The sequence below is a fragment of the Dendrobium catenatum genome, unplaced genomic scaffold, assembly GCF_001605985.2.
Source record: "Dendrobium catenatum unplaced genomic scaffold, ASM160598v2 fragScaff_scaffold_665, whole genome shotgun sequence".
In the NCBI taxonomy this organism is placed as follows: Eukaryota; Viridiplantae; Streptophyta; class Magnoliopsida; order Asparagales; family Orchidaceae; genus Dendrobium; species Dendrobium catenatum.
This window is the reverse complement of record NW_021319127.1, coordinates 1,671,090-1,698,380: the sequence shown is the minus strand read 5'-3', so window position 1 is coordinate 1,698,380 and position 27,291 is coordinate 1,671,090. Positions and strand designations below refer to the sequence as shown.

At 36.4% G+C, this 27,291-nt stretch overlaps 2 protein-coding genes across 5 annotated transcripts in view; one reads left to right on the top strand and one right to left on the bottom strand.

Annotated features, from left to right (window-relative positions):
• Positions 1-27,291, top strand: part of LOC110099514 (syndetin) — a 166,962-nt gene that overhangs the window by 70,060 nt on the left and 69,611 nt on the right. For all 4 annotated transcript variants that reach the window (XR_003701058.1, XM_028695658.1, XM_020826695.2 and 1 more), the window contains 2 exons: positions 8,690-8,809; positions 23,530-23,558. Coding sequence is in view for 3 of the 4 variants with exons in the window: in XM_028695658.1 (XP_028551491.1) it covers positions 8,690-8,809; positions 23,530-23,558 (149 nt within the window). In the remaining variant the exon portion in view is untranslated. The remainder of the gene's footprint in view (positions 1-8,689; positions 8,810-23,529; positions 23,559-27,291) is intronic.
• Positions 1,611-3,518, bottom strand: LOC114579844. The gene is made up of 2 exons (XM_028695660.1): positions 2,534-3,518; positions 1,611-2,453 (listed from the first exon to the last, which is right to left on the bottom strand). The coding sequence occupies exons 1-2, from the start codon at positions 3,502-3,504 to the stop codon at positions 1,958-1,960; spliced, it is 1,467 nt and encodes a 488-aa protein (XP_028551493.1). The 5' UTR covers positions 3,505-3,518; the 3' UTR covers positions 1,611-1,957.

Sequence of the window (27,291 nt, the reverse complement as noted above, 5' to 3'; positions counted from 1 at the left end):
TTTTGGAGACCTAAACCTATTGGGTACATCAGATCTAGCAGAATTGGAAAGAGAAGTTCGAGGGACCACTTGGCGTTCGGGTTGATCAACCTTTGGTCTGCCATGGACCTCACGTGGCGGTACTAAGTAATCAATTAGAACAATCTGCTCACTAACTGCTCTCTCCTAACGAGGCCCAGAACCATACCCATCTGTCAAAGTTGACACAGCTGACTGCATAGAAAATCTGCGCCTATCTCTCTGGGTTGGTTGTACAATCAGTCTGCTATCCTTAGGATCTCTATCCTCTTTCAGAAGTAACTTAACAAAATCTTTGGTGATTGTATTTTTCATAGCCTTAATCACTTCCTCTTTTATGGTTTACATTTGATCAGCTACCCTTTGAAAAATCCTCCTTATATCCTTTTCCCGTTTCTTTTTTCTTTCCTCAAGAGTACTTTCAGAAACTCTAAGTGGGGGCCTAGGGAGTAATGTAGCTATCTTTCTAACATCCTCCTTACCCCTAGACACAAAAAGAGGGAAGAACCTACTCCCCTCAGTAAGAGGAGAGAGGTCCATCATCTCCGTATCCAACCAGCTTTTTCTACCTTTTCCATTCTCTTTTTATATCTCCTATACTTATTCCTTTTCTGGGATCTAGTTAGGACATAGATAGAACTGCCCCCTTCCTCATACTGACTGGACTGAAAAGGACCCTCAGACTCTGGAACATTTGGGACAACTACTAAAGGCTAAACTTGCTCATGTTCCTTCTCAACAAATTTCTTTTTTGGCAACAGTGGAGTCAATGCTGTCTGTCTCACATCTGACTTTAGAACCTTAGGGAAGGTCAGCCTATTGAAAACAGAAGGTCGAGAGGCTAAAGCCAAGGTTTAAAATTGCGTAACTGCGCCTCGATGCGGTTTTCGTCCGTGAGGCGAGGCGTAAGCCTCGAGGCGGTCTGAGGCGTAAGCCTCACGAACACAGAATTGCGTAAATGAAAAATTAAGGGTTTTAGCAGGAAAATAATAGCAATATTGTACCTTACAATAAAAACATCTAAATTATATTTGAAAATAGTGGAAAATAAGAAAGTAGATGCAATAAAATCATATCCCAAAGTACAAAATTACAAAACATTAGTTTAACAAAACTCCCAAAATACCAAAAAACATATAAAATGAAATCATATCCCATCATTGAATGGGTCTTCAAGTGAATCTTCTTCTCCAATTGTATCTATGAATGCCATGTCATCATCATCTTCAACATGACTCACTTTTCTCTTCCCTGTTCATTAAGAGAAAAGAATATTATCATGTATTCATGTTCATTGCTCACTTGACATAAATGTAATGTAATAGCATATAAGAAGTTGTGGAATACCTTTACTTGATTGTTGTGCTGCAGAGTTAGTGGATGCGTGTAGTGTAGTACTAGTGGATGTGCCAACTTGATCTGCTTCGCCCCTCAAGACATCCACACTTAGATCTTCTAACTGTAAGTCTGATAATGGAAAATTTGTCTCATCATCTATGAACCACTCATTATCAGACGACACATCATCACACACTAATGGGTCCTCATCATCCTTCAACCTCTTATTCCTCAACCTCCTCTCTCTCAACCTCTTGTTGTGCATAATATATACGTGAGAGTTCATTCTGAGTGTTGATAGCCGATTTCTTCTCTTTGTTTGCACTTGGCTATATGTACTCCAGTTTCGCTCACACCCAGAAGAAGAACAAGTGAGGCCCAACACTCTTACAGCAAAACTCTGTAACTCAGGTGTGGAATCACCAAATTGGATCCACCATTCAATTATTTTCAAGAAAAAACATAATCAGAACTGAATAAAGTGTTTTGCATTTACCAAAATAATTATACCTGGAGATCGTTTAGAAATGGTTGCTTTTGCTGCATTCAAACCAAAAAAACCCTCTTTATTCCGGAACAGAACAAGCTGTAAATCTGCAAGCTACCTATTTGCCTGCTCTGGTATTAATCTTTCCATACAATGATATAGACCAAGCTTCACCTCAGGATTTGAAGATTTCTTCTCTGAATATTGAAATTGAGGGTTGAGATAATATGCCGCTGCATGTAGATGTCGGTGTAACTGCACCTCCCACCGAGCATCAACGATATCCCAAATCTCCCTATAACTTGCCTCCTCTCCTCCCAAGTTGTGAGCAATCATCTCCTTGGCCTCATCCATAGCATTATAAATAAAACCCATAGCTGGTTTCTTCTCTGCATCCACTAAGCGTAGAACTTGCACTAAGGGTCTCGTGCTCAAAATGGAATAGGTTACAGTAGCCCAAAATTTATCATTCAGAATTATCTTTCTTATTTCCTTTCCCTCACTCTTCTTCCCCCAAGCAGAGTTTAGCCATTCAGTTGATGTAAACATGGCTTCCAAAGGTTGCCTCACCTCCATCAAGCTCTGCAGTGTCAAATAGGAGGTGGCAAACCTATAGATTCACAGCAGCCAAATGTTAAAACTACAAACATACAGTTGGAATGATTTACAATGTAAAAAATATTAACATACCTAGTGGTTGCAGGTCGAATGATTTCTTTCTTTGAAAATTTTCTCATCAAGCTTAAGACCCAAGAGTGATTGTAGATGAACTTCGTAATCTTCTTCGCCCTAGAAAGAGCACTCTTGTGCTGAGGTAAGTCACCAAGATCCTCCAAAATGAGATCAATACAATGTGCTGCGCAAGGTGTCCAATAGAGGTGTGTCCTCTTCTCCATCAACATCTGACCAGCTGCTTTGTATGCACTGGCATTATCAGTCACTACCTGGACAACCAACTGCTCTCCAATCTCCTCAATAACTCCATCAAGTAAATTAAAAATAAATGTAGCATTCTTCACCTCATCAGAAGCTTCAACAGATCTTAAGAACACTGTACCATAGGGATTGTTGACAAGGATGTTTATCAAACTCCTACTCTTCATGTCAGACCATCCATCTGACATTATAGTCACACCTGTCTCAATCCATGTCCTTTTAATCTCACCAATGCTTCGCTCGGTGTTCTGCAACTCCTCTTTTAAAATCCAAGTGCGCAACTCATACATAGAAGGTGCTTTCAACCCTCTTCCATACAATCCTACAGACCGCATCATACTGAAGTAGGCAGGCGATGTAGCAACATTAAATGGTATTGCATTTTCAAAAAAAAACCTCCCAATGTCCATGCAAACCTGTCGCCGACCCTCTCTAGTACCACCTGCAGGCATCATATCTGCTTCTCCTCTATCTGCTCCTAAAGTAGTCATGTACTGATCCATAGGACCCCGTGCACCTCTATTATGTATAGTGGAGGAGGAGCCCTTTCCACTCTCGCTCCCAAAATAGGCACCTTGGTCGACCCTTTCATCAAATTGCTGCTGTTGTAAGTGTTTGACAGTGGTAGTTTTCTTCATGTAAGCACATATTTCTTCCTTCACATTGTCCGGCACTTTTGCACAAGGTGCTACGTTCTTGTGAGAGCATGATAAGTGCTCCTTCATGCGGGTTACTCCGCCCTTCAAAATATATCCCTAAACTTAATAAAAATACCTAAAATCCAATGTGGAGTACTCCTAGAGGGCGGCCGGAAGTTTCCACTTCGCCGGAGAGAGGCGGCGCCGGCGGGAGGAGCGGCGGGAAGCAAGGCCGACGGCGTGCGGGAACTCAGAGTCGTGACCTGGAGCGTGCGGGAGGGAGAAATGTCGGGTGTGCTGAAGGCTACGGGTGAAAGGAGAGAAAAAGAGCTCATTTTAAGTGAGTGGGCCCTATCCCAGAGAGGCGTACGCCTCACAAGGAGTTGCGCAATTGCGCCTCTGAGGCGCGCCTCAGACCCAGTGAGGCGTACGCCTCTTAAAGGCCCAGAATTGCGTAGGTTATGAGGCGTTTTTGGGAGGAATTGCGCAAAGGCGCGCCTCTAATTGCGCAATTTTAAACAGAGGCTAAAGCTTTTGGAAACAACTCAGCCACCTTTCTACTACTCTGTGTAGGTTACCTCTCCCAGCAGACAAGTTTATTTCCAAAACCTTATTTTCAGATGAAGGTTGATTTTCCAAGGCTCTAGCCTCAGCAGGTATAGGACCTTGGAAAATAACCTCCATGTCCTCAAAACCTTGCCCAAACTTGATCATGTCCCTAGGAGCAAAGCGAGACTGATTAAAAGACAAATGCAAGTGATCACCAAATTTTAAAACTAGCCTTCCTTCCATTTCCAACTCACTGGATCCTTAGAAAACAGAATGTCAAAAGTTTTCCTAAAATTCAAAATTTCTACTGAATTTCTTTGAATCAAATCAACACAACATCAACTAATCAATGCACTTTTTCTGGGTTTTCTTACCACTGACTTGAATTACTGATCACCCACAATTGTGACCCGAATTTAACGAATGATGAATGAATTTGATAACCACAACAATTATGATGTGGGGGAGATTTTGAGATTGAATATTCATTTGCCTAAATAGTGGCTAAGCAAATGAGATGAAAGAACTCAATGTTTGATCTCAAGTTCAAGAGTTTACAACCTTATACATGGGAAGATTGGTGGTAGCTATTAAGGCAAGTTAAAAGTCATGCAATGATATATTTAGAACCTTGAGGAGTTTCCAATCAACATGCATGAGAAGGGTAATTGTTTGTTGATTTTGTCTCAACATACAAAAGGAGGATGACTTAGAATTTATTTCTTAGGTTTAACAACCATGCAATGATATTGGTTGGAGCGTTTGGAGGCTCCAAATTATCATACATGAAAGGATATGTGTTGGTTTCTTGTGTTCCAACAAATAACATGTTGAAGAACTTAAAATTTGGTTCTAAGCTTCAACAATCCATGGAATGACATTGCTTGGAACCTTATGAGGTTTCAAAATGTCACGCACATGAAGGAAGGATAGTCTTAACTTGTTGATTTTGTACCAACAAGCAAGATAACATGAGCTTAGGATTTTCATCCTAAAGCTGTAAGGGTTATGCAATGAAGCATTTGGAACTTTGAGGAAATTCCAAACACTATGCAAAAGGAGGTAGTCGTTTGTTTGATTTTGTCTAAACAAACATGAGAGAATACACCTAGGGGTTTGATCCTAAGGTTATAAGATTCATGCAATCTAATACTTGGAGCTTTGGGAGTGCTCTAGGTATCATGCACAAAGAAGATATAGAGCCGAACGCTTGTTGATTTTGGATCTCAACAAACAAGGTCAAATAAACCTAGGATTTTTTATCTTAGGATTACATGATTCATGGGATGATTTTATTTGTAACATTTGAAGGTTTAAAATCATCATACATGCAAGAAGACAAATGTTTATTTGCTAGTTTTGTACTCTAACAAATAAAATGAAGAAACGTTAGAATTTGATTCTAAGTTTGAGGGACTCATGCAGTGATACATTTGAAGGCATGAGGAACCTCAAATCATCGTGCATGAGAGGAAACATATTCATTTGTTGATTTTGTGGCTCAACAAATGAAAGATGTAGCTTAGGATTTGGCCCTAAACTCTAAGTGATTCATGCAATGATATGTTTGGAGACTTGAAAGGTCCCAAATAATCATGCATGTAAGAGGTGATTACTTGTTGATTTTTTTTGTCTCAACAAGAGAAGTGGATGGCTTAGAGTTTGGTTCCAAGCTCCAACGATTCACGTATAAGACATTTAAAACCTTAAAGGGGCTTCAAATATTATACATGAGAGGAATGTTTGTTGATTTGGTGCTCCAACAAACAAGGCAGAAGAGTTCGAAACTTGGCTTCAAACCCAAATGATTCATACAATGATATGCTTGGAGTCTTGGGAAATTCCAAGTAATCACGCATGAAGGAGATGTATATGTGAAGTGAGTTTCCCCATCCCCCTATGAATATATTGTATCCACCTAAAGAATGGAACCATACACCTATGGCTTTGGAAAGGACTCCTAAATCAATTTTCTCATGATTTGGAGACTTGAGATCTTCTAGGGATGTCCTAAAGATCAATTTTCTCAAAGGTTTGAACTTTAAACCTTTGAGGGTAATGTGAAGGATTTCATAATGACGTAGAGATTGCTTTGGGCCACTCAAATTCATTTTCGTACATATGTCATAATTTACAAAGAGTTATGAGTTCTAATGTATTCATGCTTCTAATGTGTTAGAGGCACAATATCGAGTTTCTGAATTTAGAGATTTGCACAATTAAGAACAATCAACTACCCAATCTTGCGAGATATCACACATGGACCTAACCACAATGCTCTTCATGTTGATTAAGTTCATGATCAAACATTCGCAAGAACTCAAAGAAATTCTCAAACTTCCAACATACACATATTCACATAACCATAAATCATTTTTGCAATCTATGAATAAATGAAATGTGCAAAGAATTTGAACAAGTTGCAAGCTTTAAAGGAATTCCTTATATATGTTCTCTCCAATTTAAGATATCACATAAACAAACTTGTACATTTTCAACACAAGGTAAGGTGTAGTCATGGGCGTTGGAAATCCATTAACTACACTAAATTAGTTTATCCAACATTTGAAATTGAACAAGTGTGTTTACATAATTTTGCAAATCTTAGATGGAACATAAACTTAACAAATGCCATTTAACGCACTAGATCAGTTTTGTCACAATATTAGCTTTAAGGGAAAAGAACATGACCTACAATGCAATGAAACCTATACTTCATCATACATTTTGGGATAGGAATATATCATCAAAACCTATGGTTCATTGTAGGCGAAGGCTAATCCATGCCATATGAATGCAAAATCATGCATTTGAGAGGTGTTTCACACCAACCCAACACCTCCACACGCATCAAAATCCTCTCCGGACTCTCACATAAGAGCCAACAAATGGAAATCACCAAATTTCCATTGTTTTGCGAAGAGGACATCCAACGAGGGATTTTGGGAGAGCAAAAATTGAAGTTTTCTAAGGACCTAGGGCTTTGGGGCGTCAACCACACATCAACGGCTAGGGAGCCTTAGGGCTTTTCTTATGTTTTAGTGTTTTACCTCTCCCGGGTATCCTAGCTCTCCTATCCAAGCTCCAAGCGCTGTCCAAGCTCCTTTGAACGCTCCAAACTGCTGTACGAGCTTTTCCGGATGTTGCTGCCACTGTCCAAGATGCTCCATGTGCGTCCTTTGTTGTCCAAGGTACTCCCAAGCTCCCAAAGCACCGTTTGGAAGCTCCCAACAGCTTCCTTGTTGTCTCGAGGTCTCCGGAATCGAAGGAGGAAGTAGAAGAAGCCTTCCGCTTTCTCTGATCGTAGCAAATGAGTCTTCGGGTCGGACGGGGCCTCTAACCTAGAGACCAAAGGCTTCGGCCAGTTGAGCGACTAAGGGAGGCGGAATCACCAGGAGGTTCGGCGGTCAAAAGGGGCGGACTCGGGTTGGGTTTCCGCGACCAAGGAAGGCGGATTCGAGCTGGGTTTCCACGACTAAAGCAGGCGGAGTCGGGCAGGGTTTCTGCACGCGAGCGCAGGGTCGGATGGAGACCTGTGCGGACGAGAGTTCCGCTTGGAGCTCCCTCTTCTCTTGCTCTCTCTTGCTCTTTTGCTCTCTGATCCGGAATAAGGCTCCCCTCTTCGTCTCCCACTCTTTATACACGTGAAAATCGCAGTCGAGTAGATTTTCTGCTATAGCTGCGGAAATCAGACGACTTGACGGAAAACAGAGCGGGATTCTAGAGTATATCCAAGCTATTCTATTCAAATCTTGACTTGGGATATGAATTGATCCAAGACTTGATAAACTGGGCTAAAATTTGGCCCGAATTAGACCCAATTTGAATCAATTATGATCGATTCGAGTCCGATCGAGTTAATTTCATGAAATTAAACTTAAATTGGTGCCGAATTGCGACGAATTGGGCTTGACGACGCTCGACGGAATTCAATTTTGATTTGTTTTTATTTTAATTTAATTAAATCGAATTTAATTTAATCAAATTAAGGTTTAATTTGGGTAAATTTCGCCTCGACGACGATCGATTGGGTTGATCATGCACGGTCGAGTATGTTTGTCAACAAGTACCAAGCGGAATAGCCCTTGCATTTATAATTCTTTATTGGGTAGATGTGGTATGAATCAGGATATCAGTGGAGATTTTTTTGAATTATTTTCTGGATATTCTTTTAGTTGCTCTGGGTATTTAGATCCATTCGTATAGAATTGTTATCTTTCTATAGTATTGTAATAGTACTTGCCATGATTATTGTTTCAATTCTCTAACTTCCCATGTCTTGCAATGATGTCTTCTTATTTCTTATAGGTGTTTTGTTTGTATCTGCTACAAATTATTATTAATATTATTATTTTTTTAATCATCTAACAATTGTAGCTATCTGGAAAACTGTAATCATTTTGGATTCTAGCTCCAAGTACTGTAATTCATATTGGACTCATTTCCCTGTTATATCAAGGATAAACATTGTGTGGTTGTTAGTCCATGTTAGGGTTGCCATGTATTAATAACAATCAATTTTCAGGCAACATGGAATAACTGCTAAGATAAGCTTTATGTTATTTATGAAAATACATGATATAGCCCACTAATCTCACTTTGTTAACTATTTTATTGTTTATTTGTACTTTGTTTTCTTGGGAGAACGTTCTATTTTGTAGCACTTGTTTCCTATTTGTTTAGTGCCTAGTTTCCTTTTCTTCTTATCATTTTTTTTTTGCAGGTGATTGATGCTTATGTTTTGGTTGGAGATATTACTGGTCTTGCTGAGAAAATACAGAGTTTTTTTATGCAAGAGGTTCTTTCAGAAACTTACTCTCTTTTGAAGGATATCGTGATTGAGGTAACTTTTAAAAAGTTACTAGGTGTGGTTATAAAATTCCTAGAAATATTTAAATGTATTGTTGTATATGTTTATATTAATAAACTGAGAAGTATAGTTGTATTTGACTTTCATGTGAAAAGAGGATAGTTCACCTCTAATGTCCTAATGCAAATGAGTGCCATCAGGATTGCCATAATTCTCCTAATTTCCTCTCTTCTTTTGAGACATAAACCCGTTCACCTCTAATGCCCAATGAATGTTTATAAGTGGAGTACATTTAGAAGCCTAAACATAAAATTCTTTGTAATCATATTCTTGAAGAATTGTATAACTCCATGGGAATTAAAATATATAAAACCTAATAAACAAAGGCTACCATAAGAGGTATTAACAAAGTGAATTATGTTAATGCATGACAAATTAGGGTTAGGTTTTCATAATGCAACTAGAATGTGTGATGTATAAAATAAGGGTAACTTAAGGATTCATATATCACAAATCACCAAATAAGCCAATGATTCACTTTCTTGCATGATAAATATGAGAATTAAAACCCCAATAATAATATAATGATCGCATAAATTTAGAGAAATTAGCTAGAAATTTAAGCTACATAAAATCAATTAGCAATTGTAATTAATCACCTCAAATTAAAATTTAGTTGCACTAAATTTGAATGGAATTAGGGGCACTTGTAACACCCCACAGTACCCCTTAACAGTAAGATAGAGTGTAACAAGAATAAACATACATTTCCATCACTAAATATCTCATTATGATTTAATTACATTAAGACTTCATATAAAAGATCATATAAACTTCTATCTAATACTATAAAGGAAGCATGTACCAATTTTCCAAGTTTCATCCAAAACCCAGTACAGAGCCACTAAGGAAAACCAAATAATTTCAAAGTAATACATGTCTAATTTGCTTTCATACCTTGCAAATTAAACTTACTAACAAAAGGTAACCTAACATGAAAAGAAGAAACACTTGCATAAATTAGCTTGCGTCAATTACATTAATTTAGTATTCAACATTCTTTCATAATTCATATCATATCAGTCTTCACTGTCATTTATGACATATCTTGTGTAAAGCTAATATACATAAGTTTTTCAAGAAAGATCACCTTAGAAAACTTGCCAATGACCTCACAAAACATTGACTTGGAATTATATCATAACAAAGATATAAACATCATGTCATATTTAAAGGTATGAAGAAAACATTCTAAATCAAAACAAATGAAAATAACATATAAGTTTATTTAAACATTAATCTTTGCTTTACTTACCTTCGTGATGAATTTCCTCTCCTAATTCTACACCATGTAATCTTCTCCTTTGATAAACTATCTCAAAACTTTCTTTCTGCATAAATCTGATTAATCCTACAATTACGATTGATATACACTTCTTGAAAACTTTCTTTAAAAATAATTTAAAGAAACTAATTTACATATCTTGATTTCTTCCTTCGATTCTTACTTCACATATATTCTCCAGATCTTATGCTCACAATAAACTATAATTATAATTCCATCAATTCATCATTCTCAATCTTTGATAAAATTTCTAAATTGAATTTACCAAAACACTTCAAATACCTTTACTGATATCTCTGAATTTTCTTCATTGTTAATTGCTACAGTTTTTCACTAAATTGTTCTTCTATCGCAGTCTCCAGCCACCCCAAATTCTGAAGAAATTCACTGTGCCGAACCAAGGAATAGTAATTCCTGCATCAGGCCGAGATCTTCTCAGTTAATCCAATGAATTTATCTACAAGAATTCACTGTTAAACTCAGCACTTTGTCCGCAATATGTTGTAGTCTTTCATTGCCTCTTGCTACAGAACTTCTCCCCTTCTGCTATAGGACTTCTCCGCCTCTTTCTACAGAATTTCTCTGCATTGCTTTAACAAAAACAGCAGCATTCCCATGAAACGATTACAGTATAAGGATAGAAGAGTGGGTCCCACTCTTCAACCGACTTCCAAAAGTCTCCTCCCCAAGGCATCTATTCGGCTGTTAATTTAAACTTAGTTAATTATATTAATTCTACTATATAACGAATCCTTTTATTTTAAATAAATAATTATTTCACAGAACTTTTCACAAAAAATATAAGCACATACCAAAGTTTGGTCTTTGGATATTACAGCACTAACAACCCAATAACTAATTATGTTGATGAATTTAGATTAAGGAAATAACTTATCAAAATAAGAAATAAATACCTCACACTAGTGCAAGGAGATAACTTGTCCTGGAATTAGGTAGCTGTATTTGCACCACATTTACAAAACTGACACTGGCAAATTGCACACATAGGGTTGAAAACTATAAGAAAAATTTTATTCAATCAAAATTGTGAAATCACATGCCTCAATGCACCTTTTTATATATTCATAATCTGTAGGCTAGTAAATATGATAGGTATAGGATTAGCTCAATTCAAGTTTAAATTTAATCCCAAAAGATAGCAATTAATTCAGTTTTAGTTTTAAATCCAATATGCCCCTGTCCTTATAGTTGAAACACCATCATAGCCAGCACTTTAAGTTTAAATATTATCTGAGGATAGTTCATGCGATGATAGCATGCTATATTACAAGCAAAAATACTGCAATCTTTGCTTGCACAAATCTTTTTTGTTAGAACAAAATCAAACTTCATTATCAGTTAATGAAAGGAATACAAAACGAAACAATTGCTTTACATATTTGATGAAAATAACTAAATAAATTACACCGTCAAGACCAATAGTTGGCAAATTAATAAGCTATTAGAAGAACACGTCTAAATTGAAGCCTTGATATATTTTGAAAAGTGAAGATATATTTTCTTGCGTTTCTACCCCTTCTACCATATATAATTTGAAATTATTTATCTACTAGCTCTTCTATTCTAGAAATGTTAAATTAAAGGCAATATGTAAAGTCTAGAATACCGATGTCCCTAGCAACATAATGATCATTAGGAATAAACATCCTATGTGGGGCTGAATCATTAATTTTATGAGTAGGTGCAGGGTTATTTTCAATTATTGTGATAGAAATCTGGTTAGGCTTTGATTCCTAGATAGTATCTAAAGTTAATTTGAATTTTGGCATGCAAGATCAGAAGTAGTTAGAACTACTATTATTGCATTAGAAGGAAGGTTTTGATTAAATAATTTTCCCTGTTTGATGAGGAAATCGTTCAGAGATTCAGACACGTGTACCGGCAACAAAATCATAGATCGGCTGTTACGATTCAGCGTCTTTACTTCTGATGCATTTTTATGTTTTATTTAGTTTTTCAGTTTTTCGTGTTTACCCCTATGGGGAGTGTTTTATTGTTGTAGCCCGGAGAGCAATTGTGTATTTTTTTTTCTTCATGTTCGAGACCTATATATAGCGGTCTTATGCTTTGTAAAAGCTTAATGAATGATTAAATGATATTTTGATTTTGTCTTCTTCTTGTGTGTGCACTAGAGAGTGAAGAGAGAGCCTGAGGTATGGGCGAGTGCAATACCCACCAGTCATTGGAAGAGTCTGTGACTCGTGGCCTATCTTCTTCTTCTTCCCCTTGCTATTTCTCCCCCACCTGCCGTCCACCCGTCTCCCTCCAATCTGCCGCCGTACCCTTTAACCCCACCCATCAGCATCTCCCCACCATCCCCTAACCGTCGGCTTCTAGCCCACCCCCATTCCTAACCACCAGCCAAGCCCTCTCAAACACCGGCCATACATTTTCCCTAAGCCCCACCGCCGGCCACACCATCCCTTTCCCATCTAATGATGAATTCAATCATCATTATTTCCTACCTAAATTAGCCTAAGTAATTTGAGAGATATATTAACTCAAATTGAAATTCAAATTTTGAATTTCAAATAGTTTCCTAAATTAACAAAGATATATTAGAAAATTTTTTATTCGAAGTCCAATTTAATTTTAAATTGGATTTGATGGAATTTTTCTTCTCCTAAATTAGAGAGATCAATTAGAAAGTTCTTAATTTTATTATTCCCAAACCCTCTCCCTCTCTAGTCAAGCCGCTGGCCCCATGAATGGCCTCCCCTTTGATTTTCCCTATTAAACCCTCCATCATAATTTGAACTTGAAATTAATTTCCAAATTCAATTCCCTCCAAACCTACCTAAATTTGAAATTAATTTCAGATTTATTAACACCCCTCACCCAAACCCTAAACTTAACCTTGCCCCACATGTCTCCCCTCTCTCTCTTTGGCTGCCCCTCCCACTTGCCTCCTTCCCCTTGGAAGTCGTTGCCTCTCATATCTTTGGAAGTCAAAAGAAGAAGACAAGCTACTTCCTCCTTCTTTCCCTTGTTAGTAGCATCATCTACTAGTTCAGTTCCAATTATTTTTCTTTCACCTATTTCTACCCAACACAAGGGTATTCTGCACTTTCTCCCATAAAGAGCCTCATACGGTGCCATTCCAATACTAGATTGGAAACTGTTATTATATGCAAATTCAATCAATGGTATGTGCATCTCCCAATTTCTCTTTAATCCTGACCACCAAAACAATCCTCTCAATTCCTTATACATCTTTGTACTGCCTAGGTGAATTTCATAAGTTGAGAGATGAGCTTCCAGCAATATCTCTTCTCTTAAATTTTCAATAGTTGGAATACAAATCCTGCCTTTATACTTCAGTAATCCTTCTCCATCAATTACAAAGTTCTATAACTATCATGCTTGCACTTTCCTTATGATCTCTTGAATTTTTTCATCTTGGATAATGAATTTTAGCACTCTATCCTTCAAGTTAGATTTAATCACTAGTTGATTTATGATTTTGTATTTTTCTGGTTGACCACTGAAAGCTCTAGTCTTTCTATGTCTTTGACTATCTGTTCCTACTGGGTGATTAACCAATTTACATTCCAAGAGCTTTTCCGCTAAAGTGCATCTACAACCACATTTGCCTTTCCAGGATGATACTGTATGTCCAAGTCATAATCTTTAATGAGCTCTAACCATCTTCTCTGCCTCAAATTAAGTTCTTTTTTATTAAAAATATGTTTGAGACTCTTATGATCAGTAAATCCTTCACATCTGACCCCATATTGGTAATGTCTTTATATTTTTACCGCAAAAACTATAGCTGCCAATTCTAAATCATGGGTGAGATGATTTCTTTCATGAATTTTCAGTTGCCTTGAAGCATAGGCCACCACTTTATCATGTTGCATCAATACACATTCAAGTTATCTCAATGAAGCATCACAGAAAATTTGAAATCCTTCTGAACTTGTTGGAATTGTCAAAATTGGGGTAGTCACTAAATAATTCTTTAACTTATGGAAAGCTTCTTCACACTAATCACTCTATTCAAAATTCATAATTTTATGAGTTAATATGGATAACGACATTGCAATATGAGAGAATCCCTCTATAAACCTCCTGTAATAACTAGCAAGACTCAGAAAACTCACCTCTAATACTGTCGTTAGCCTTGGCCAATCTGAAATGGCTTGAATTTTATTCAGATCAACTGAAATATCTTCACCATTAATCACATGTCCAAGAAAGATTACACTGCTCAGCCAAAATTCACACTTGAAAAATTTGGCATGCAATTTATTATCCTTTAATGTTTGCAACACTACCTACAAATGATTGGAATGACTCTCTTCATCTCTTGAATAAATTAAGATGTCGTCTATAAACACTATTATAAATAAGTCTAGGAATGGCTTAAAAATTATGTTCATCAAATCCATAAATACAGCTGGTGCATTTGTCACTCCAAATAGCATTACCACAAACTCATAGTGGCCATATCTTATTCTGAAAGCTATCTTTGTTATATCATCATTCTTAATGCGTAGCTGATGGTATCCAGAACGCAGATCTATTTTAGAGAAAATTATAGCTCCTTCTAGTTGGTCAAATAGATTATCGATTATGGGTAATAGATATTTATTCTTAACAGTAAGCTTATTCAATTCCCTGTAATCCATGCACATTCTGAAGCTTCCATCTTTCTTCTTTACAAATAGTATTGGAGCTCCCTATGATGAGGTACTTGGCTTGATAAACCCCTTATCTAATAATTCTTGCAATTGACTTTTCAAATTCTGTAATTCTTTGACTGTAATTCTGTAAGATGCCTTGCCTCTGGTTTTAAACTAGGTATCAACTAAATAGTGAAATCTATCTCTTTTTCTGGTGGTAATCCTGACAAATTATCTAGAAATACTTCTAGATATTCTTTGATTACAGGCATTTCTTTCAACACTTTAACTTCCTTATTTATATCATTTACCTGAGCAAGAAAACACTGACATCTTTTGGATACAAATTTGCATGCCTTCATATAAGTGATTATCATTGAAGAAATTTCCCTCTCCATAGAATTTCAATTCTTTTTCTTCAAGAAAATTAGATTTAACAATTTTCTTAAATTAGATTTAACAATTTTTTTGTTGCAGTTAATAATCACAAAATGCTTTGATAACCAATCCATTCTCAATATTATGTCAAATTCTCCTAATGACAAAACATTCACTGTTGCTTTGAACTATCTTTCTTTTATTTTGAAAGTCACTTGGCATACATTATTTACATTCACAGCAGACCCATTTGGCATCAAAACTTTCAAAACTGCATTTATTCCATAAACATTCAAATTCATTGATTTAACAAATACCTCTAAAATGGAGTGTGAAGCTTCTGCATCAAAAAGAATTTATACAGGCTTTTCTTGAATCATTACTATACCTATAAAAGTTACATTAGAAAAATAACATAATCATACATCATTCATTTAATAATATTTTCCTAATACATATTTATTCATTTTTTATCACCTATAATCACTTCAGGTGAATCCTTAGCATCCTTCTAAGGCAGTGCATATACTATATGCAGAGTATTATGTGGCTTTAACTTGGTCCTGGAAGCAGCTGATTCTACTGTTCTTGGTCTTCCAACATTTTTCTGATATCTAGTTGTTATCCTTGATTCTCCCGTTAGTCTTTGCCCCAAAGTAGGACATTTCATGGCTATGTGACCTGGTTGATGACACCAAAAACAAGTATTTGTACCAGATAAACATTCTTCTTTATGTTGCCTTCCACATTTGCTACAATTGTTCGCACTTGAACTGTCGTTGTTACTGGACTTAGTCTTCTTCCAATTAAACTTCCCAGATTGTGGAAGGGATTGCTATGTGAATCCTGAGAAGTTTCCATAATCTCACCACTTTTCCTCTTCTAAAAGTCACGTCTCCTTTGAATATTTTGCAGGTCCATTTTCTATCCTACTGAATAATCTTCAATTTTAAATGGAACAAGAGGATGCCTAATTGCATCCTTCAATTCATATAAGAATCGATGACACTATTCCTCTACAGTATGCATTAAGTGAGGAGCATATTGGATAATGCTATAAATTCAGCTTAATATTGCATAACTGGTCTATCTCCCTGCACCAGTCTCTAAATTTTTCCTGCATGTCTCCGTGCAGGAGGCACGAACCAATTTCTGAATAGTTTTATAAAATCATTCCACTTAAATTGCAAGTCTTGAATCCCTCTAGTTTTATTTTTATACCGACCTCTCCACCACATTTCTGCTTCTGCATCAAGAGCAAAGACTGTCAAGGAAACTTTCTTCTCCTCTAGATAGAACATTCCTTCTAAAAACTTTTTAACCCTTAGTAACCAGTTTTCAGCTTCTATTGGTCCCTCAACTCCCTTAAATAGTGGTGGTCTCATGTCTTGAAATAGTTTGAGATACTTATGCATATGCATTCCACCGCCACTGCTACTTCCTGATGCTTGATTCCTTGAGTCTTAAATCAACTGAGTCATAGCTGTCATCATTTGTGCCAGTGCATCAAAATTCACATTAATATTAGGCATTGATCTTTCCACTTACTCTACTTCCTCCTCTTCTCCAGGATAATTTTGGTTCCTGTTTACTGTAAGATATTCATTTTACATTAAATCTTTAAATCATTAATAATCATCATAATTGCTCTTCCAATATGATTTATATCTTAATTGGGCTCTGATACCATATTTGTCCCAACCTGGCCTGGATACTCGATATAACGAGGCGAGAACTAAAAGTCGGATGGTAGGATCAAATCATTTCAATTCATAAGCAAAGTAACATGAAATTTTCCATTCAGTTGCAGAGCTACTAAAAATTTTCTCAAATACTTAACAATTGTAGACATCATAAATTACCTGTTTTCATTAATGTGCCATCTTCTATAGATGAACTCCTCTTTTTCTGTCATTTCTAAAATTTTGGAATTTTACTTGAAACCATTTATTTAGTGGAATGAGTTTACAAGTAAACTTAGTGGGTAACTATTAAAACAATTAACATGAAATTAAAATATACATTTCATATAATATTTAATATACTTCTTATTCATTTCCCTTCCTTATCTGTATTTTATTCATTTCAGTCAATTATGCATATCATGTTACAGTTTTTGATAACCTTTATAGAGCTTTAATATTTATTCATTTTCCTCTTTCATTTGTACAAAAGTAATGTCTCAATGTACTGAAGGTACAATCATTTCCATTTTTCTTTTCCTTTTCCATAACCTTTTCCTTTTTACGTGCACGGGTAGATTGCTTCCCCAGCCAGTACCATACGGGGGTGAACTCATATATATTGCATGCATGTCATTTTCCCTTTCATTTTCATTTTCTTTGTATTTCTTTCATTTACTTGTATATCATTCATTCATATATCTACTTTTGATGCACATATCTGTATCAATACATGTATAAAGACTTTAAATCCTTGATATTTTCCTTATATGCATTTTCTTTACATACAATTGCTTTCCACATACATGTATACTTGTATATATATTTCTTATTTCATAAGTAGTAATTATAAAAATAATTCACGAGTCTTAAATGTATATGTAATATTTTTCTAATAAAATTTTATAGAAAAGAATACAATAAATAAAATTATGAAAATACCCACTTTATTTCTTCTTCCATTATTCGTACAGTTTTGAAAGCCATTAAGTGTTCACAAAAATAGAACAATTTAATTAATATGAATTATCAATTATATGAATCGATAGGCATTTGATTTCTTATACACACCTTACTCCACAAGATTTCCTTTCTTTCTCACAAATCTTCCTTCCTCTAGCACCAACTAAGGTCTATATCACTTGGATTCTTCCAATCTAATTTAAAATATATTTCTCGTTATATATCAATAAAAGAACGAGAATTGAAACATACTCTTAAACTAATCACTTATTTTAAGAAGGAATTTTCAAAGTCTAATTCATTCGTCTTCCTTCTCTCCCAAATTGCTTCCCCTTGCTTTCAATTCCTTCCTTTTCCTCTATGATAAGTATCTCTAGTTTTTAGTTGAAATAAAACAAGATAAATTATATGAAAAAGGAAAGAAAAATTTAGCAAACCTCCTTTCTTCTTCCTCTTGGTCGTTCTTCTCATTTACTGTCATTTCCTCCCAAATCTCCGCTTCTTTAGCAATAAGGAGTTGAAGATTCTTATCCTCCAACGCGATTGATTGCTAAAAATGGCAAAACAAATCTCCAAATTCCTCCTCGCATGAGTTCGGTTCCGCCTACACTGTTCTACCCTTTTGTTCTGTTCGCAAAACCACTCCTTCTGTTTCGCGGGATTAAAAGGGTTGTCCGGCCGATTCAATTGAACCGGCAAGCTAAACCGGTTATTATAGAATCTTTAGCCATAGTGGTCTAGGGGAAATTCAACTATTCAGATCTTTGGGAAATGGTGTTTGAGTAGCCATTTTTTAGACCTTATACAAAATGTGGAGTTGTAATGAACTATGCAGCTTAAATTGGTTTCGTTATTTTTTAGAGGATTGGGTAGGATGGTGTTGATATGTGTTGACCCGACTAGGCCCGATTGAGTTCAATTAGCTCAATTAAACTCAAATCAAACCCAAATTAAATCAGATCAACTCAAATTGATCCAAATCAAACTCAATTCGAACTCAATTCAAGCTTAATTGATTCAATTTAAACCCAATTGACCTTCCATATCAAGAAATTCAATCCAACAACTCTGATTACCTTAAAATTGGAGAGCTCTTTCCCCTGTTCGATCCTAGTATTTTTGTGATTTATGTTAGCTGTAGTAGGCCGAGGGTCTATTCACGTGAGCCAGAGAGCAAAAGGGGAGGGAAGGAATTTCAATTTTGGGCATATTGAGAGAGAGAGAGAGAGGGAGGATCATTTGTTCCTTTCTTTCGTGCTTTCTATGAGCTACCAAGATGAATAGAGAGCAAGAATGAAAGCTGCTGTTCGTTCGTGGAGAGCCCAGCATCTGGTGATTCACGTTGAGCAGGAGAGGGAGCGAGCGAGCGAGAAGGTTCCTTCTTACGTTTCTAGGCCAAACCGAGCAAGGAACGAGTGGTTGTGGGGGCTTCCATGCATGTGTTGGAGACATATTGAGTAAGGATCGAGCGGCTAGTGAAGTTTTCCTCTTATGTGCGACCTCTCGAAATCGAGGAGATATTTTTTCTTCTCAATTAGGAGATAGGAGCATCTTCTGCTTCTGTCATTCTCCCAAAACTGAGAGCAAGAAGGAAGTTGTTGTAGCTTGCATCCTCTGCAACCAAGTGGTAGTGGAGAGCTTTTTCCCTCTTTTATCATCGACTACGACAAGTTCATGATGGAAACGACATTTGTGATAGCTTTAACAATAAGATTTTGTTCATTTTAGTCGCCTTTATCTCTTCTAGATAAAGGTGCTATGGCCAAAACCTTCATACATTGGTTTTGGCAAGGTAAGAATCCATAAACTTAGGAATCTAGGTCTATCTTCCCTTTGGATGTGTGGTTGACCCTCTCAAGCCATTAGGTCCTTATAAACCCCCGCTTTACATTTTTTCAAGCTAAAAAATAATCCCATGTCTGTTGTCCTCTCCACAAAATGGTGGAAATCCTGCGATTTTCATATGCTTGCTTTCATGTGTGAGCCCAAGGAAATAGTTGTGCATAGGGTCATTATTCTAGTGTTCAACGACCCCCAAAGGCATGAATTCACATTCATATTGGACCCCATCCATTGCCTACAATAAAACCTAGGTTTTGAAGCCATTAAGCTCAAATTTGCTAGCCATGCACTTGACTAAACAAAATTGCATGGTGTTAGGGTTTGAATTGACTTGCACAAACTTAAAGAAGATGCATGTCATAGGCCCCTTGCTAGGTTCATCACTATCCAAAATTTGTAATATTCATGAATATGCTCATCTAATTCTAGGTGTTTGTGAGAATAGTTTGTGGTATTCTCTAGACCCTCAAAGGCCCATAAGCATACCTTATCTTTCTTTTGGAGACTCCCAGGCCTTTCCCATTACATGAATTATAGCATCCTTTAGGAGTTATCATCAGCCTTTCTTGTGTATGTTATTTTGGAATTCCTTAAAGTCCTAAACACATCATGTCATAAACTCTTGAATCTTAGGATCAAATCCTAAATTCTCTTAGCTCATTTGTTGAATCCAAAACTAATAAATGATCCCTTGGATATAGGACCCAAATCCTAGTCTTCTTCATTTATTTAGCTCCAAATTAGGCTTATGAATCTCTCTTTGAACATTAGATGTTCAAATAACCTCCCCTAAGTTGCACATTCCATTTCCTTTTTTCTTGTATTAAAAAATTATAGAAAATCTATGATTTTCCTTAGCCTAAAAGCCATAGGAAGCTCTTTAATCCCTTGCATGATGTCTTTTTGGATGCTCCTATGAGATTTCTAAATGCTCTCTAGGAGTTCAAAAGAGTAATTTGAAATTCTTCAGATCAAATTTTAAGTCTAGTTGGTTTTCTTGTTGAACCTAAAATCAATAAAAGATCCTCACTTCAAGTTAGGACTAAAATTCTTGCCACGTCTACTCGCTTAACAAAAAGTAAGTGAATGCGAATCTCTTTCTTTGAGCACAAAAATTCAATGAATCTCTTGATTTATAACCTCTTAAGTTATAAACTACTCATTCCTATAGGTTTAGAAAGCCATAGAAATCTCCTATAAACTTCACCTACAGGTTAGTCATCTTCCTCCCTCAAAGGTCACCAAGTACATCTAGAAGATTATAGTGAACATGAACATCCCCTGCAAGTAGTGATAGTTGATATGATACTTGTGGATAACGATAGTGGGTATATCATGAGTATAATGAATCCTCGGTGGACACAAGTACGTACGACACATACAAACAGTTGTTAGATATATGTGACTACAGTCAACAACATGCAATGGTCAGTGTTAGTATGCAGATGAGTATATGAATCTACCCAAGTGACTAACGACCAGTGATGAATATGCACAACAATACTCTTCTCCTACAAACACCTACAACAACGATGATTGAGATGCTGCAATTGATCTTGGCATTGATCTTGAGGCATAAGAAGCTGATGAAGCCACGTCAAATAGAGGGCTTCAGTTTCCTTGCCAAAAATCTTAGGGCAGAAGAACCAGGTGGACACATCCTTGCTCATGCCCCAGGATCTGGAAAAACATTTATGCTTATAAGATTTATGCAGAGCTTTATTACTCAGAAACCTGATAAAAGACCATTGGTGATTCTCCCTAAGGAGGATCTTAAGCATATGGAAGAGAGTTCCAGCAATGGTAATTGGAATACATACCCTTATTTGATTTCTATTCCTCTAAGGCAGATCATAAAGCACAATAGATAAATATTTTGAAGAGGCAGGAATAAAGAAGAGATGAATTCCATATCCGAAGAAATAACAACACTGCTATTGTGCATTCACTTTCAAGAATTAAGACACCTCAGGGGTAGTACTTTCAGGCACACTATTCCAAAATCATGTAAAGGAATTCTTCAATATTCTCAAATTAGTACTACCTAAATTCATGAAGGATGAGTCCTTCCAGAATGTCATGAAGCGCACCCTTAGCAGTGTAGAGATATCAACTGATAGGCGACCAACTAAGGGTTGCAAGCTCGTGACAAATTGGAGACAAAGCAGTATAACAATGCACTGACCGAGCCTCTATTCCCACCAGCTTGTGAGACATCATTTATCACCAAACGACCTCATCTCGTTTAGATGTGTTTACCCAATCCGAACAACGGTCAGTTGATTTATAAATCCGATCTCCCAGTGAATGAGAAAAGAGAGTCTATATTAGAACAATGAGATATTTGGAAACGAGAACGAAATTTCTGGGTGTGCCTTACCTACAATTCCAATCTGTCTTCCTAAAATTTTCACCGGAACTTAATCTATTAAGACTACCCCCGACAGCAAAAAGCGAAAGCGCAGTGGGAAGGATGGGGCACGAATTTTCGGAGCCCAAAAACTTGTACCCCAAACTAAAAAAAACCCTAATCGATCAAATATATCAAGTAGCGAAAAGTCTCTGGTAAAATATAAATGCAAATTTTGTTACTAAAAACATATTAAAATAATATTTTTATCATTCAAGGTAATATATTATTTTCTATGACGTGCTTGATCATAAAATATTCCTTTTTATTGAGGATGACAAAATTCCACCAAAGGAAGGGTGAGCTAATTTCCAAAATGTAGAGCTGCTAGAGAAGGGCTAGTCATTGATGAAATTGGATTGTATATAAAATGGTTTTTATGTGGAGATTTGTTGAACAGTGAAGAGGAAGTGAGACTAAATGTTTTTGTTCTTGGGATCTAATTCATGTTCATTAGTGTGAATATACTTAGTTCGAGTGACATAAAAGAGGGGATAATTGGGTTGATAGAAAGAATCGATTCTATGAAGAAGAGATTATTTCAAGATCATAATTTTAAGGTTAATTAGTTTTAATAGTTTCCTAATAATAGTTTAGTTGAGGGAAGCATCCATTGGATATGCTTGAAATGTGTGGGAATATACTTATTAAAAAACTAACTACATATCTAATAATTGTTTTCAAAATTCGAAACAAGGAATGGTTGCATCAGTTAGCAATTTGAAACTACCATTATGCTATTCCTTGGGAATTTCTGTCACCCCTTGAGATGAAAATATTCAAGGAATAAGCATGAGTGGCTGCATCCCCCTTCATTGTTGCCTCTTTTGGTGTAGCAAAGGCCTTGATGTGCTGGACATCAACAAAATAGGCATTTTAGGTGAGCTGTTTGCTGAATTAGGTCATTTTGGTTGCGGTTTTTCTAATCAATGTTGGCTTCTTTAGTGGAGCTTTATAGGCCCTGGATGCATGTGCTGGTGATGTGTAGTTTTTTCTGTGTAGAAGTCAGTGTTTGATTGGTTGTGTTAGCTTTAGCCAACAAGAGCTTTCAATATTCTGATAACTGAATGGTCTATGGAATACGATATACCCACAAATCCGAAGTTCTAAAATTGGGTTATCTTGTAATAGTTATTGAAAGTCTATGCTTGCTGTTCTCTCCTAAAAACCAAAGTCGCATAGCTATTGATGTGAAAGCCAGCACCCCAAAGTTAGTGCAGTCAAAAGGTCTGTTATTCCTGGAGCCATTATATTAACTGAAACATGTGTTCGAAGCTTCTTAATTGTTAATGCTTGAAGTTATTTTAGTTCAATGCTGGGGAACAAAATCTTACTGTTAGTTCATTCTATTTGTCAACTTATCACTTGTCTTGATGATTCTCTTCAAGTGTTTCTTTTTATTTTCTATTTCTGTTCTTTATGTTGATTTATTTTGAGTTTGTTTATGAATTTTGCTTCTACATTTAATTCTTCCAACATACGTGCAGGATCCTGGAAATGAATCACAGAAAAATAGGTGCGTCTTAAATATGAATATCTTTCCATGTTTATGCTGTCATTCATTTCATAACATCATATTGAATAATTGATTCTTCCTATTACCGAGCTTATATTTCTCAAATTTTCATGCAGCTTATTTGAGTTGCTAGTTGCGGAATTTATCACATTTAGCTATGTGAATTGCAAAAAGTTATGGTATTGTGTGATAAGATATAAATAGTAAACTTTCTTCAACAGATAAACACATCAAATATAAAGTTCATTTGTTTTTGTGTATATTAGCAAATGCACATTCGTTTTGATGTCACTAGATGGCTTATAGTTAAAATAGTATAATTGGTGAGGCAGGCATTCAGATCCAACTTTAGAAGTTTAAGAATGTCGTTTAAATAAGTCCCTGGTTAGAAGTTATTTAATGTTTTCATTTAATAAGTACACACTAGGGATTGTTTACTAGTAACACATAAATGGTGGATAGTTAACAGCTTATTGCTCTTCTAGTCATGCGAGGAAGCATCCTTTTTCAGTGAAGTAGTGGAGTGCTTTGTTAGTATTGATGGTATATTTGACGGCTTTGTTTGGCATATGTGAACTCATGGGATTGAAATTGTTTACAATTTAATTCCAATCATATATCAAATATAGTATATTTCTGATGCAGGACTACTTAGATGAGATGCTTATGGATTCACTTAGGCATTGCACAATTCTTAGATTAGAATAATTTTAGAATAAAATTACTAGCAATTCTCAACGAAGAGTAAAACAATTAAGCAGATATTTTGCTTAGGCTAAATCACATGCTCCGAGCTTTGAACTTTCAAGATAAATAAGAAAAATAAATACAATACAAAATAGTAGTCTTCAAATTAATCCCTAATCTAACAACGAGAATTAGGATGCAAAGAAAGTACGCTCAATTCCTATGATTACTAAGCTTAGCAAGAGCACTTGGAGGAGACTTTCACGAATACAATCACACCAATGAGAATTTAGACTTAAAAGAAATAAGATGCAAGTGAAAGAGAAACCTTTGCTAAGGAGAGGTGGAGATCCTCCACTCAAGGCCTTCGAAGTGTTCGTCAATGGCTTCCGTCAAAGCAAACAGGATGCACTCCACGTAGTCTTCAATGGTGTGGTCGATGCTTGGGTTCACGTCGAAGAAAGTAGATTGGAGAATGTCGGTGAATCCATCTTCGTCCCAAGTAATGTCGTAGTCAGTTGCCGGGTCCGTCATTCATGGATGGTAGAAGAAGATCCCTTAGCACTTGATGTGCTTCTTGCGTAGTAACAAAGAGAAAGGAGTTTCTCTTGGTATGAGAGAGATTGCAAGCTCCCAAATCTCCTCTCCTATAATCTGAAAACAATTTCAGATTTTCATCAAGAAAAATCTGAGAGGAGTTCTCAGGTTTTGGTAGGCTGGGATGTAGAAAACTAGAAGAGGAGTCTAGCCTTGGTTGTGAATAGAAAGTTGAGAGCCAACTTCCTTTACAGGTTTTGGAAGAGAGAATTTAGCTAATGCAATCAGGAGAGAGTAGGAGCCGTGACAGAGAGAGAGAGTCGGCGGGATTGAGAGGGGGGAGCTCATGTTTCCTAAAGCCAACCTTTAGTATTAGGAAATAATAAAGAGCCAAGATATGAATGAAGGTTTCGGCCAGATAAGAATTACAGGAATTGTAATTTTTTCTTTCCAAAGGAGGGACTTAGAATCAGGAAATAATTAAGTGGAAATTGCTGGGCTAATTGGAGAAGGGGGCTGGCGGCAATATTATGGGGATTGGGATTTGGTGCCATGTGTACAAGCTTGCTTAAATTGGATTGGAACTTAGGAAAGTATTTAATTGACTCTATTTAAATTTGAATTCAAAACAGTGTCAATTTAGAATCTTTCCAAAAATAACTAATTTTAGGAAAGATTTCAAAACTCAAATTATTTGAATTCGAATTTTAAATCAGCCCCTAAATTAGGCAACCCGAAATTGGCAAGGAAGCAAGGGGAGGTTGGCAGAAAAGGGGCTGGCGGGATGAGGGGTTCGACCAAGGAGGTCGGTGGCTTGTGGGGAATTATGTGTGGAGCTCGGTTGGGGGCGACGATGGCTTGGGGATAAAAAAAAAAGGTTTGGGTGTAAAGATAACCGGTGGTGGTGGAAGGAAAAGAAAACAACGATAAAGAAAGACCACGAACCCGGCCGTCTCCAAGGTTGGTGGGTGATCTAATCTCCCTCTCCTAGGGATCCCTCTCCGATATCTCAAGCTCTCTCAAGAACTCCAAACAAGAAGACAAAATTCTCAAATAATCATTCATTTATTCATTAGCTCAAAACAAAGGAAATGAGACTATAAATAGCCGGGTACAAAGACTCAAGAAAATAAAAGACCAACTTGCCCTTTGGGCTTACATGCGACCACTCCCTTGAAAGGGGTACAAAGGGAAATAATAACGACACCTAAGCAAATAGAAAATGCATAAATAAAATAAAATACAATCATGACTCAGAAATACAAGGACTCGATCGTGACCGTAGATCGGCGGCCACGTCTCTGATAAACCTTCCACGCTGATCTGATGTCCCCATCAATTCCCCTTTGCATACTCCAAAAATATACAGTGTTGCCTTTTCCGTACATCTTGAGCATTATGAAACTTCGTAAATATCCACACATTATGGACACATTTTGAAACAAAACAGTGGCAACTCGAACATAATTGGATTGATATCAATCTGATTATCTTTCTATTTACTCATGTCTACTCCTACCATTGTCTTTTTATTCTGCATATTCTCTTTTTTGCTCCTTGAATTCATCCTGTTGGCAATTATTGACACTTTAACAGGCCTCTTGTGTTGGTGTGGGATATTGATGTGTCTTCTACATGATTCGAGCATGCACAAAACATGTTTAAAATTTCTTTCTTTGAGAAAAAAACATTGTGGTAGGAAATTGTCTTATGGACACTTCAACATAGCTAAGCCTTGCAAACGTCATTGCATGGATGTCAGGACTGCTGTTCTAACGCTCTTTTAGCTCTAGAAGATTTGTGGCTGGAGCAGGCTATGACCTTTGGTGCACAGCAATGAATGCTGCTTGCTGAAACAATCAGTTGATTCTTTTTTGTGTGATGAGTATTCAGAATACAATTTTAAATAATTTAAAAAAAAAATTGATATTTTAAATGATATTTGTTTTTTACTTTAACATTACTGTGTTTATATAGTCCGTATGTGCATTCATGCATGCCTCTGGAACATCATCTGCATATTTGTGTGTATACCATAAATTATCCTTCAACAATATTCTTTGTGTGTAATGCATGTCTTATTTTATCAAGGGTTTCTATTTTCCAAATTTCTATAATATAATCTCATATTGACGTTAGTGCTTCATAGTCCAACCACATGTGAGCTATGGTTTCAACATTGTATGACTGGATGTTGACCCATATATTAAAATACGCACAAAAAGAGGAAAAATCGGCGATTTAAGTGATGTGCGCGTTAGCGTAGCGAGTCACTTGAAAGGTCAAATAACATCTGATTGCCAAACGGACTGCGTCAGTGCAATCAGAAGGTCGAATTTGCCTGTGGGACCACCTTACAATCAAATCAGACAAAAACGGCCAAATTTGACTATCAACATCCGAAATCAATGCACAACATTATTCAAACAACGTCCGATCGTTAAACAAACTTCGCCGTTGTATTCTAACTATCAATAGCACCCAAAATCTAATGCCTTCTACACTAGCC

What these genes read in the sequence shown, in the direction of transcription:
- LOC114579844 (XM_028695660.1), bottom strand. Translation starts at nt 3,504, where the DNA reads ATGAAGGAGCACTTATCATGCTCTCACAAGAACGTAGCACCTTGTGCA. An exon ending in ATTCGACCTGCAACCACTAG is followed by an intron (nt 2,454 to 2,533) that starts GTATGTTAATAT and finishes GTGAATCTATAG; the next exon opens with GTTTGCCACCTCCTATTTGA.